This window comes from Branchiostoma floridae, chromosome 1, assembly GCF_000003815.2.
Source record: "Branchiostoma floridae strain S238N-H82 chromosome 1, Bfl_VNyyK, whole genome shotgun sequence".
NCBI lineage: Eukaryota > Metazoa > Chordata > Leptocardii > Amphioxiformes > Branchiostomatidae > Branchiostoma > Branchiostoma floridae.
In genome coordinates, this window is record NC_049979.1 from 20,226,018 (window position 1) to 20,239,535 (window position 13,518).

A 13,518-nucleotide genomic window follows, 5' to 3' on the forward strand; every position below is an offset into this window, starting at 1 on the left:
TTATAAAAGGAAACACACCTTACTTACCTGTATAATGCCCTATCTGGTCTATAGGCAAAGGAAAGACGCCTTACTCATCTGTGCGGTGTCTTACCTGGTCTGTAATCAAAGAAAATACACGTTACTCACCTGTACGGTGTCTTACCTGGTCTGTTATAAAAGGAAACGTACCTTACTTACCTGTATGGTGTCTTACCTGGTCTGTGAACAAAGGAAATACACGTTACTCACCTGTATGGTGTCTTACCTGGTCTGTAATCAAAGGAAATACACGTTACTCACCTGTACGGTGTCTTACCTGGTCTGTTATAAAAGGAAACACACCGTACTTACCTGTATGGTGTCTTACCTAGTCTGTAGTCAAGGAAACACACCTTACTCACCTGTACGGTGCCTTACCTGGTCTGCTATAAAAGGAAACACACCTTACTTACCTGTACGGTGTCTTACCTGGCCTGTTATAAAAGGAAACACACCTTACTTACCTGTATTGTTGTCATTTATTTAGAAGAGAAAAAAACAATTTGTTTGTAAATGTTAATAAAGGTACATTTTACAATTGAAATTTTCTACGTCATAACTAAATGTTATAAAACATTTCCTTTCTGTACTCAGAAGGGGAGCCCGCTTGTGCCATGTTCCAACATTTTATTAGGCTATTGATAGCATGTGGTCACATTTTACTGCACATAAATAATGCAATTAATATTGTTTATGTGTCAAGTTCTTCCAATACTTTAAAAATATTTAGGAAGTGAAACGAAATACATTTTTGTATTTGAAATAAGTTTGTACACACTGTAACAGATACTCATCTAATCAAATCCTCATTGTAACAATGTTTCTGTGATAAATAAAGATAAGAAAAGTCCAGTTTGGTGAAGAGTTATTATTATAATGTAAATAGTATTGTTAATAATAAATAGCTATGTTTTTCTAGTATTGGTTACCTGCCCCTATTCAGGTTTATAACACTAATGTGTCTGAGCCTTTTGTACATTAATTGGGCACTGAGGTGAATCAATATCCATATTTGCACTAAGTTCCCCAAACCTGGGTAATACTAGTAATAGCACAGAAAAAATGACCACATTGTAAATATCAGTCAGATGATAGCACTATGAAATGAAAATCTTGTTTAGAATTCACTCTAAAATGGTTGTATGAGAAGCTATGCTACAACAGTCCCTCCCGCGATACTTATAGAACAGTCCCACAAGGAGGTCACATGACTAGTGCCCGCCATTTTGAATTGCTATAGTTAAAGTATGGTAGTATCGTCGCCGTACATTTTGACCAAAAAACAGGGACTTAAAATGCTTGTAAAGCACGGAAACTCCGTACACATCAATGGGACACCATCTTGAACATGTTTGTGGCGGTAGGTTTAGGTGTCGTTGCGCGACGGCCGATATTTTTGTGGATATAGTGGGCATTCGCTAAAAAGACATTTTACTGGGCGTTCGCTAAAAAGACCATCGAGAATCGAAAACTTTGATTTATGTCACTTCGGGTCGATGGATTGACTTGAAACTCAGGATTAATACATGGGAGCACAACGTGGACATATTCCAAGCAAAAAAAATGAGATTCGTGCAGCGCGGACTTCTCTAGAGTGGGCGTTTGTGGGCATTCGCTAAAAAGACCCTCCCCCAGGAGACTCTTGTGTTTCAACTGTTCTACCAACTGTACCCTGCATTTCAATCATCGATATATATCTTTTATCTACAAATGGTGCACACCCAGTTGTTCCTTGCCGCATTCAGGACAGATCTATAAACCAATGTGTGGATGGTGTTCAGCACCAAGGACAGGCCTGCTACATGGCCGTTTTGAATACTGGGATGAAAAACATGACCGTTCCAAACGATCATGATACAAACAGATGATTATATTTCGTTCCCTATACTACTAGTATCGAGAAGGAATTGTAGTGTTTTATTTCACTCGAATGTTTCGTTCATTTTTCCATTTGAGGTAAATCTATTGTTACCTACGCGAAAGGAGGTATTGTTTCGATGTGTCTGTGTGTTTTATATTCTCATACATTTGCCAGTATACCATCACAATCCATCCAATGGTTCTTATTCCCTAGGCGTCATCCTCCATAGTACTAGTAATCGCTAGCTCAATCTGTTTGCTTTTTGTTAGCAAGCTAACGAATAGATTGAGCCAGTGGTCCGTAGTACAGATGAGGATAATCAGGTTAAGGTTCTTGGTTATGCTAGGCACAAATATGCGAAAACGGACAGACAGACTAGTAGGTACACAGGCATACAGTCAGATAGACATATCAAAAACATCACCCCCGTTTTTCATGGAGGCAACAACTGAGTAACTTACAAAGTTAGTTGGATTGGAGTGTGTGTAAGAATATCGTGATTTAGTTTTCTGTACCTTTGAATCAATGTCATTTCTTTTCCAGCTTTCGGTTGGCGCCCATAATCTAATCGTAATCGTTATGGTAAAGTTACTTGTAACGTTACCTCTAAATTTGACTTTTCAACCCTGCTTGATATTTTTCCTATGACCGCGCCACACCCCTACAAAAGAATAGGTTGTTCCAGCCGCAGCGCTTGCTGGGATAGAATACCTGCAGGGACCAAAATGTTTGCACAAGTTTCGCGGTGCGTGAACGTTTTGTCCTTAGAAACGGGCTCTATCATGGGGCAAAACTAGCGAGGAACGTCCCTCACCAAGAAGACACCCATCCACATCACGTCAGACTCTCATGCAGACCTGAAGAAGCGAGGTAAAACAACCTGCTGCTAGGGGCCCAGTGCGTGCGTGAGGATCACGTGGACCTTGCAGGTAATGTTCGCTGCCCCCCTCCCCCTTTGTTGTAGAATTTTCAAAACTTTCATATGTTTGTACTCTGTTCGTTGTTCAAGCATAGCTCCACTGTCACTTTATAGACGATTTTCCCTTTTTATGAAGTATTATTGCCTATATTGTAGGACTGATACCGTTATCTTGGGCCATAAAGATTAAACAATGATGCATAATATTTGCACCATAAAACCGATAAAAAAAGCACAAAGTTCGGATTCGATTATCGGATACTCTGATCTTTGTAGCAGAACCGATCAGTTCTGTCACCTCATCTAATCGATAATTTTTACAGGGATCTATATATGTATTATAGGAGTAACGTGTCCAAATTATAGAAACAAAATGTAGACTTAGTTATAATTATATCGTTGCTTACTGAATTTCTCAATGGTTTAACCAATGAGGTTTGATAAAACCTCTGTCTGTGTGACACAAAAAGGGGCTTGTTACTGAGTGCTTGCTTGAATTAAGAGACTAGGTCACAACATCTAGTCAAGTTTTATCCATTACTTTTTCTTTCAGCATTAAATTCTATGGATAACGAATGCATAACAGATAACACACCAGTTTCATACCTTAAGACATAAAAGCCACATAAGGCAAATATATTTGATCCAATCACGCTATGAAGGAGCACTGCTAGCCCTCTACTATAACAGATAAGTGTGGTGGGTTCTTTCATGTGCACAATATGTGGCTTTCCTCTAAAACAGGACCACTGGATTTATGTTCAAAAGACAACATCTATGGTTTTTATATCCCATTCCCATTAAGTACGTTGTAACTCACCCAACAGTGAGATACACGTAGTCCACAAAGCATGACCTATGTCAGCAACCTGTGACCTACATTGTACAATGTCTTGGACTTTTCCCACACTAAGTGGAAACAGGGCAAATTGTTTTAAATTTTTCACTTATAATTTCACATCTTAGATTGTATGATAGATATGCCTTTCCTCATGGTTTGAGTTAAACACACATCAGTACATGTTGTTATGGTTCACCTTCCTTTGTATTATTGTTTCCACACCGTCTCTCCGGTTAGCAGCATTCCTCTCAACTGTGTTAGCAGAAAGGTATGTCCGGTCCCTACGGGCAGGGAATTGAATTACCTATGCTGTTATTTGCTTATAGTTTGTGAGAGACAGTATTGTGTGGTTTTATTACCACAAAACCATTAGATCTGTGGTCCACCTTCCAATGAAGAAGTCTTGTCATTGTTGACATGATTCCCATGATACAGATATGGCTTGTAGTTATACCATGCCTAAAGTTGTTATCTTTGAAGAGTTGGGTCAACTATCACTGACCTTAATCCTTTGTATAGACTCTTGGAACATGTTAACGAGTTATTAGGTTACTTACCATTGTCTTGTAAAACCATACACGATTTTCATGTAAATTTTGCATTGAAAATCACTTGTGTTACTTTAAGTTAAACAAAACACAACTTTCTGTTAAATGAATGTTACAGAGTATGTGCTTCCTCGGAGTTGGTTTGCAAAGAAATAAAACCGTGATGACCATCAATTAAAGAATAGAATGAAAGATAAAACTAAAAGGAATTTTTTGTACATGTATCTTTCAATGATATATTCATAAAGAAAATCAGATTGTAGTCTTAATTCATCTTGACATACTAGTAAAACAAAATATGTATCAGATACTGTTTCCCCTCAATTATATATAAATGGTATGATGATGACATGTCTATTTGATATACTGCAGAGCCTTTGCAACTATCCCCTCAGAACAAATTAATAGCTGTTGTTCCTCTTTTTTGATGTCAAAGTCACAAAGGGCAGTTCTCATTTTTATGGTACAAAAGATGTAACTGACACAAGCACCTGGTTCCTTTGTGTTATGAATATAACTCGTCTTGTTTTGAAGCCAAATCTTGCATGATGCTAATAGCAGGTAAAATTCCAGGGCCTTAGAGATAGCGGAACATAAATGACCTTCGAATACTCTGGATAGTCCTATGTTTTCGTGTTGTGTAAACCGCGTACCATGGGTTCCTGTATTTTTCCACTTTGTTGTCCTTGAATGATGTCACATTTTTTAGTCCCATATTCCACATATATTTTCAGGGGAAGTCCATCAATTTGTTAGACTTAGAGACTCATCAATTTGTGAGTGTATTATCAAATATTCACAATCACATTAATTCACTGTTGTTATTGTTGTCTCTAATATAATGTTTGAAATATTTGAATATATGAAAGATTCATTGCAGGAAAGGAACTTACTGGAGATGAACTAAAATTTTCTTCCAGGAAAGGAACTTACTGGAGATGAACTAAAACTAGTAAAAGAAGAAGTTTGTGCTTGCATTAAACATAAGTCTCTTTTCACCATTTTCACATGGTAGGAATGGATGAGGACAGAAGAAAGGCGGTTGGTACTCAGGGAAACGCTGCGTCGCTCGGGGAGAACGCAGACGGACTCCCGTCATCATGGCGGGTCGGCTGCTGGCTGAGCGAGAAGAAGAAGAAAACCTTCTCAATTCACACATTTTCTCAGTATTGTAGGTGAGTAAAGTAAATCATATGTTGTTCCAAGTCTTTACAAGATTTACTGTAAATCTTGAAGTCTTGTGGCGGTTTTATGTTCATTGTTTTTGCTATGCTTAAGTTAAAACAAGGACGTTATATCAGATAGAATGTCCTTTGTTAAAATGACCACAAAATTTCTTGTTGACTTCTGCCTGCCTTCCTTTTTGTCTAACAACTAGGTCATGTACTTGTATCATGATGTATTTCCAGGCACCTGTGTCACAGTGAATATACACAAATTCTAAGGCACAACTGAAAACTTTAAACAATTACATTTATATTCATTAAGAGTGCACAACAAAACAAGGTATGGAGTGTTTATTTACCGACAATACTGTCACTCAAAATGTATGTAGCCAAGTGTAAATTTAAGTTTTGTTCCATACCAAATTGTCACACTATCTCCAAAGTGCAAGACATTTTTTGTGTCGATTCTTGTTGTGGTTTAGAACAGGAAGTGCTCTAGAATCATGTCAACAAGTACTAGTAGTGCATGCCTAATGTAGGTAATTTGGTTTGTAAATTGATGAAATTATGTGTTGGAACGCACTGCTGTTTGTGGGGATAAACACATTTTGAGACACCCCCTGTATGCATATGGTGGATGAATCATGTGCTTAGAAGGCACACTGAGTCATACAGGTTCATTAACTGAAGGCCTACAAAATACAAATTGCACCACTCATGCTTGTGATGTATGATTGAAGTGGTTATATATCTTATAGATGTGGTAATAAAAGTCTAGTGGCTTATGACATAATTACAACTTCTTTTTACACCAGGTGTAGAGGCATGGAGCTGGTACTGGTGAGTTTGAATTTTCCCTTCCTTTCGTTATCTTCTTTCATGATCTGAGTTTTTACTTAAAGTGTAGAAGGGAACTTTGTATATAATTTTGTACGGGAAGGTTAACTATAACTGCTGTATGTAAAATGACTATGTTTTTGGTCAAGATAGAAAGAATAAATGCAAAGTGGAACTTTGGCTAGCCGAGTATTCGGCTAGGTCAAACATGAGATTGAACACAGTTCAAACATGGGAGTACAGGAGTACAGGTAGTAGGAAAAGTCAGCAAACATGGCTGACAGGTGCACAGTGCATGAACAATCTCAGCACACACTGCCTGCTTGCATGGCAGCACTTATATGTATTGGGGTGGGGTTGATTCAACTAAGAGATGACCAGAGTTTTGATGTTACTTGACAGATTGACAGTTCCCGCCCCCTGGTAGCCCAGGGTCCCTTCCACGCCATCCTGCACAAGCTGACAGATGTCATCATCAAGGCACAGGAGGGTGATACACATGCACAGGCACAGCTGCAGCAGGTGGAGGTATGTGCACCTGACAGGGTCCTCTGTGATAAACCTTTTTTTACATGTTGTAGACCTGATTTTTTTTGTAGTTTAGAAAGGTACCTTGTCTACTAGTAGTAGGTTATACCAGGATCATACAGTAACCTCTTTGGTTATACCTGTACTGATGTTGTCTGTTGTAGACTCTATATTGATCGCTTTATGGTAGAATCTAGAAATAAATACATAATCAGCATAATCAGAAGTGACAGTGAAGTGTTGACTTATTTCCTCCTCTCAAGGCTACAATACTACCTTTTGTTATCCTTTTCTAAGCTTGTGTCTAGTTTGTGAACTGAAGCCATTGTTGTTGATGTTGTGTTTTAGGACTACTTGAGCTCCCATCCTGAAGTACTGGTCGTGGATCCTCTCAGTTCTGTTAGGAGTCTCATGGACCGTTGGACGGCCTACCATATCATCCAGGAGTGTATCCCCAAAGACAAGGGTAAGAACAGTATTATCAACATCACTAAAAATACTTTAAAGTGTCTTGGTCACATTGTAAGAATACAAAGGAGCATAACTGTCCTAAATCTATAGCTGTAAGATAAGATAATTTGGTATTCACAAAAGATTGTGTAAAACAAACAATTGAACAAGAAAAACATGACTCTTTGAGTATAGCCAATGAAGAAGAAATAAGTATTGGGTGTGCCCCAGTCTGGCAGAATTCACCCTTATTAGTCTGGTCTTATATGGGGTACACTTAATACATGTTTGTATACAAAAGTGGTGTGTTACTCAATAAGACAGTTTACACAAATAAAGGTTATTCAATGAGAAAAACAGACTGTAGTTGATATATATATGGTAAATGTACAAATATCTGATCTGGATGCCTTTCAGGTGCTGATATTTTCATGCCAGAGTTTGTGGAGATCAAAACAACAGACAGAGCAGAAATCCTGCAGCTGCTACAGGAGGGCGGGGTCCACTTTCCATTTGGTATGCAGAAATCTAAAAAAAATGTTTTGCTATGTAACAGTACTATATATATTATTTGTTGAATTATCTTGACTATGACACCCTTATATATTGAGTAATAAAAACTAATATTCATGTTATTTGTTACAGTGTGCAAGAGATCTGTAGCTCAAGGCTCAGCTTCACATGAGGTAATGTCATTTCTCTTTTCCAAGTCTCACTGCAACTATATATTTGTATTGGAGAATCGTATCAATATTGTATGTCAAACATTTGTATCCCCTTTCACAAAGGTAACAATATTACTGATGTTGCAAAGTAGCCAAAGTTGTTTTGTGTGTTTCATTCTTTTTCAAAAGATTTATGAAGTAGAATTTGTCAAAATTTGGAAAAGAAACAGCATGCAAAATTGGCCAATTTGCTGAAAAATACCAACAAGACAATTGATTATGGCATATAGTTCCATATATGTAGCGCTGGAAAAACTTGATACCTAATTTTAAGGTTTTTTTTCAATCAAAGCCTTGAATGGGTCGATGACAAAAGTAGAGCAAAGAGATAGATCATTGAATTCAATGGGATGTAGAAAACTTCCTATTTAAAGAATGGAATAATAAATAAGATATAGCTTTAAGTTTTGTAGCTTTGACAAAAAAAGTGACTGAAAGCACATTGTAGATTGATATTTTTTCAGATTTATAGGTATGTTTACACATTGACATATGTTTCCTTGTAGATGGCCATCATTTTCAATGCTGAAGGGTTGAAAGACCTTCTCAGTCCACCCTGTGTGGCTCAGAACTTTGTCAACCACAATGCAGTACTTCACAAGGTTTGTGTACATTAACTTACAATATCACACAAAAAGTCATCAACTGTAGGGTAGGGTATGATGCCTTTAAGCTACTAAAAATGTAATACTGTAAAACGTTTTATAGTTATTTTTGTACAGTCAATATTTTGTCATTTTAATATCAAATAGATAAATTTGGTTAGAAGAGTATTCATGTTCAATATAAGAGGTGCACACTCTAGGGCATTTAATTTTTGTTTACCATGCATAATTGAGCTGTTTGTTCCCACAGGTGTTTGTGGTGGGTGAGTCTTATTTTGTTGTGGAGAGGCCATCTCTCAAGAACTTCTCAGCAGGCGGTGAGTTCCTTAATGTACCCTGAAACAATACGGGATACTTGTAAAGACATCCTAACATCTCAGGCATTATGATACATTATACACTTAGTAAATGTATTAGCCATTTCTCTTGTAAAGAATGCCATTGTTGAAAATGGTGAGGGCATTGTACAAGGTTGAGTGTATTGTTGTGTATAACTGGTTGTGTATGCTTATTATGCCATGAAAACAAAACAAAACAAGAAAGACGTATAATTAGTATGTACATTTTGTTACCCAAGCATGCACTTGGATGTTTAGTTAATCTACTTTGTTCATAGTAACTTCATGTCCTAACTGTTTTAAAATTGGTGTGTTTTAGATCAAAGCACAATATACTTCAACAGCCATGATGTGTCCAAGGCTGGGTCTTCTTCATTCCTCAATCAGGTATGGAGTGTGTTTCCTCAAGTTGTAGTTATTTTCTATCCATTAAAACACAGTATAAAGACCAGCTGACTGCTGTGTCAGGACCCCTGCAGCGGTATAACCAAATACTGGCATGTGATAAAGCCTTCAAACAGAGACCAGTATTAATAATGGTGAAGTAAAATTGCCAGTGAGAGTATTTTACAGTGTGGCATGTTTCACACCCTCTGTCACAGCTGAACAACCAACTCTAGACATTGTTTAAAGTGTCTACTGTAGTACAGCTAGCATGTATCATGTCGACCTATATATTCTCTACCAACACCTGTACTGTATGTTTACTCCTCAGCTGGACAGTAGAGACAGAGTGTCGTGCCTGTCCCTCCCTCTCTGTCGGGAGAAGTTTGAGCACGTGCTGACCAACATCCGGCAGCAGCTGGGCATCACGCTGTTCGGCATGGACATCATCGTGGAGAACAGGACCAGTCGGCACGCTATCATCGACATCAACGCATTCCCTAGTCAGTAAAGTTTTACTGTTTGTATTGATTATCATTAGTGATTCATCCTGATCATCAACAGTGTTATCTCATAGTTTTGCACAATAGTAACCTTTGGTCCTATACACGTATATGTAGATACCAAACAATGCTTAAAGTGTCTCTGAATTGACTTTCATGGTTACCATCACAATCTTTGTCCAGTTACAAGTTCTAAAATCAATTTTCACAACATATTGCTGTATCGTGATTTATGCATTTAAACTAAGCAAAAGTAGATTCCTCAAATTCATATTCTATGTTGACTGAACAAAGTGTTTATCCTGTAGGTTATGACGGGGTACAGGACCCTTTCTCAGTAGTGGCGGACCACCTGCAGTCACTTTTGACTCAACACACGAGGGCCACGGTCAATGCCAACACTTCTTACCATCAACCAAGCAGAGCGGAAGTGTCTGTACCAGATTCAGTAGGACCAAACAGAGCCAGTTTGACAGATGAGACAACCTATATGATTGGCTCAAGGACAGAGAGTGCCAACAGCAGCCTTATCATGCTGCCCAATGGGATGGACCCTAACTCCTCAGAATTGACCAATGGGGAAACATTGGCCCATCCAAGGATTGGTGGTATAGGGTTAGCAGAAATTGTACGTAGGAAGGATTTGCCCTATACCAAATTTGGCAAGGGACAGGAGGTGTATTTAGGAGGACTGGCCAATGGGAATGGCCCTGCATGTGTGACAACAAGTGCCGAAGAGGACCAGTGTTGTAAACAGTTGACCAATGGGGAGCAACTGGGGTTTGTAAGATTAGCCAAAGTTTAGGACATAAAGATTCATGTGTAGCAGATTTGATGTGCAAGACAGGATTAATAGACTAAAAACATAAATGTATTTTTTTTCTATCAGACATTTATCTGCATGTTAAAGAATTTCTTAGTTTTGATTCCAAACCTCGGCAGTTATGTTTACTTTTAGACAAGTAGGTTCTAATCTTATTATTTCATTGCTGACCAATCAGATCTCAATACTAACTAACCCATTAGAAATAAGTACTACCGGGTAATCACCCAATCAAGTGTCCTATTACAACTTAAGCTGGTCAATCAGGATGCAGAATATATACATTTCAGTTGACCAACAACAATGAAAGTCTGGATGTCATATCAATGTAAGGTATTGAAGTTACAAACCAATGCCAAATACCCAAGTAGTAAGCATCAACATAATGATGTTGTTTGCATCATCTGCGTCGTATATTAGATTGTCAACAAAGATATTCTATATGATTTTTGTGAGATAAATGTATCAAAAAGGTGTGAAGTGACCAATTGATAGTTGGTTAGCAGTGCCCACTGCCCCCAAATAGTGTGAAAATTAACTTTTCATAGATATTAAGAGCTAACCAAGTAGAACTATATTTAATATGCGTATGAGCTGTCCAATGTGTTATGAATAATTCCAAACGTGCCCTGTGAGAAGTTGTACATGTTGTTGACCAGGGACAGTCAAAATGGAATATATTGCTTGTCAAGTTGAGATTTCACTAAAACCAAGTGTTGTAAACAGGCAGTAGCTTAGCTGGAAATGTTTTTGGAGTTAGTCTCCAAGTAGTGACTATATTGGTACAAATGTACATGATGTTATTCAGTTTCAAATCTTTTAAGTCATTTTGCACAAGTAACATTGAACAGAGACAAGTTTTGGGGTCCACTTTTCTGGGTTTTTTTTCTTCACTACATTGTTTTGCCACTTTGCTGTGTGTGTAATCTTAGAGCACATAAGATGGACCTTTAGTTTGTATCAAGGGCATTCTATATAATGTCCTTGTTTACATGTGAGGCCTGCTACAGGGACATCCCTTTAACATAGGGGTTCCTGGTGGGGTTATGAGAGTTGACATGTGTGGTGCAGGCATGGACTGGAACTTCATGTCATAAACATGTTAAAGGATTAAAACATGGTCACTAGTATTTATAGATGTAGACTGTACAAATGTTTGCTGGTAAATGTTGATAATCTTTAGGCACATTCCTGTTGACCACAGCTGCCCTGTGTATGTATATTCTCAACAATCCCAGTGTTTTGAAAACAGATGAAATGAACAAATATTTTGGACCATAGTGTATTAAATAGGTAGACAGTTGTAAAACAATGTCTCTAACACAGTACCAATGTGTGCCAACTTGCTGCTATACAAGTTTTCAGCTGGCAAGTCCAAAAAAAAAATGCTCGTATAATTTGGCATAACTCTTTAAAAAGTGAGCATATTAATTTTTCAGTCAAGTAACAGTCACTCTAGCATAAATGTAATCAAAGATATCAAAATAAGATGTAATACAAATGTATTGAATTGTGTACTGTGGGGACTTAAGTGTTAAGTACATGTTTGTGTTTTCAGTAAGTAAGTATTTTATAAGGTTACAAATTCGACATTTGTTATTTTGTTTGAAAAACGAAAGATAGGACAAAGAAACTCTAATATTGTAGGGATAAAGATTTTGTCAACCCCAAATATTTGACTGGTATTTTGTATGTGCTGTTCACTTGTTTGTTTTACAAATGACTTCTCGAGAAAATATTTCACCCAAACTACAATTTTCTCTATCTATGAAATGTAATCTAAGATTGAATATAATGCATGCATGTAATTAGAAGATCATTTGAAAATATTTGATGTTACTCCAACATTCCTATCTTGTGAAGGTAGGCCCCCAAAGCATTGAATTGTAAAGTTTTGTCATTTTTTTAGTTGTTTAAATTCTGCTAATGTTATAGTTAGAGTTGTTACTAATGGGTTTGTGTAATGTTAAAAGGTAAAATATTTGCATTGTGTGTTTCAGTGATTATGTTACAATGTATGTTATGTTGGTGTAGCAGATTTAGGACAGGTCAGAATCAAAATCATTATGCTCATTTCACATTGCATTAAAATTAACATCATTAACATTCAATTTGATGTTGATGAATTTATTTTGTATTGATGGTTTCACCTCTGTCATAGTTTCCTTTAGCATCTTTAAATGACCTGTCTATTGCCACGAGTGTCGAGTGTTATTAAGAGGACAAATCGTTAAAACTGAAAGCAGCCCCCTTAATACGGAAACAAACATTCATAGAGATCTTTACGAATTGGTCCATCAATCTCAATTCTGGTGTGCCGGATTCTGGCGTGCCGAATGTCACATGCCCAGCGTATTTTATTGTTGGTAGAGAAGACCGTCATTTAAAATAGATTTACGCTTACTAAAATATACGATGGGGGGGGGGGGGGGGCAAACCTTAACGTTAACAGGAAATGTCAGTTGAAAACATACCCCCATAAGCAAACATACCTGCCCTTGGGGCTGAATACACACACGAGGAAACACCCCCCTTGCTTGTTGTGCGTAACCCCATAAATCAAGGAAAGCAGGCGCAGGCACGCCGAAAACCATACATTTGTACCTCCAGTCATCATACAAGTGTGGTTACGTCAAATTGTGGTTTTGGCCTTGCAAAGTTGGTTATGATAACGTTACATGAACCATTATCAACATTTTGGAACACATTATTTCACATGCATTTCTTTTGAAACAGCTCATGCGTATAAACATGAAGCATCAAGTATAAATACTCTACACTACTCTATTAAATTTTTCATGTTTCCCTGAAACTGGTAATGACATGCCTTGTAGTATAAATCGCAAATGTTTTCCTATGGATATGGTACATGAGCGTTGATTGGTCAAATTAGCATAACATTAACACAACGGATGTTACCGAGCATCCTATTGGTTGCTAGTTATCCGTTTCTATGTAACATTGGTGAC

General features: G+C 37.5%; 1 protein-coding gene across 1 annotated transcript; it reads left to right on the forward strand.

Annotated features, from left to right (window-relative positions):
• The first annotated feature begins 5,207 nt into the window (after positions 1–5,207).
• Positions 5,208–12,660, forward strand: LOC118413213 (inositol-tetrakisphosphate 1-kinase-like). Its single transcript, XM_035816474.1, has 11 exons — positions 5,208–5,365; positions 6,172–6,196; positions 6,596–6,721; positions 7,070–7,187; positions 7,589–7,687; positions 7,817–7,857; positions 8,403–8,498; positions 8,752–8,818; positions 9,159–9,226; positions 9,555–9,726; positions 10,035–12,660. The coding sequence occupies exons 1-11, from the start codon at positions 5,208–5,210 to the stop codon at positions 10,529–10,531; spliced, it is 1,467 nt and encodes a 488-aa protein (XP_035672367.1). The 3' UTR covers positions 10,532–12,660.
• The last annotated feature ends 858 nt before the right edge of the window (positions 12,661–13,518 follow it).

Coding starts and splice junctions, on each gene's coding strand:
- LOC118413213 (XM_035816474.1), top strand. CDS start 5,208: ATGGATGAGGACAGAAGAAAGGCGGTTGGTACTCAGGGAAACGCTGCG. Junction 6,197..6,595: donor GAGGCATGGAGCTGGTACTG/GTGAGTTTGAAT, acceptor GTTACTTGACAG/ATTGACAGTTCCCGCCCCCT. Junction 7,688..7,816: donor CGGGGTCCACTTTCCATTTG/GTATGCAGAAAT, acceptor TATTTGTTACAG/TGTGCAAGAGATCTGTAGCT.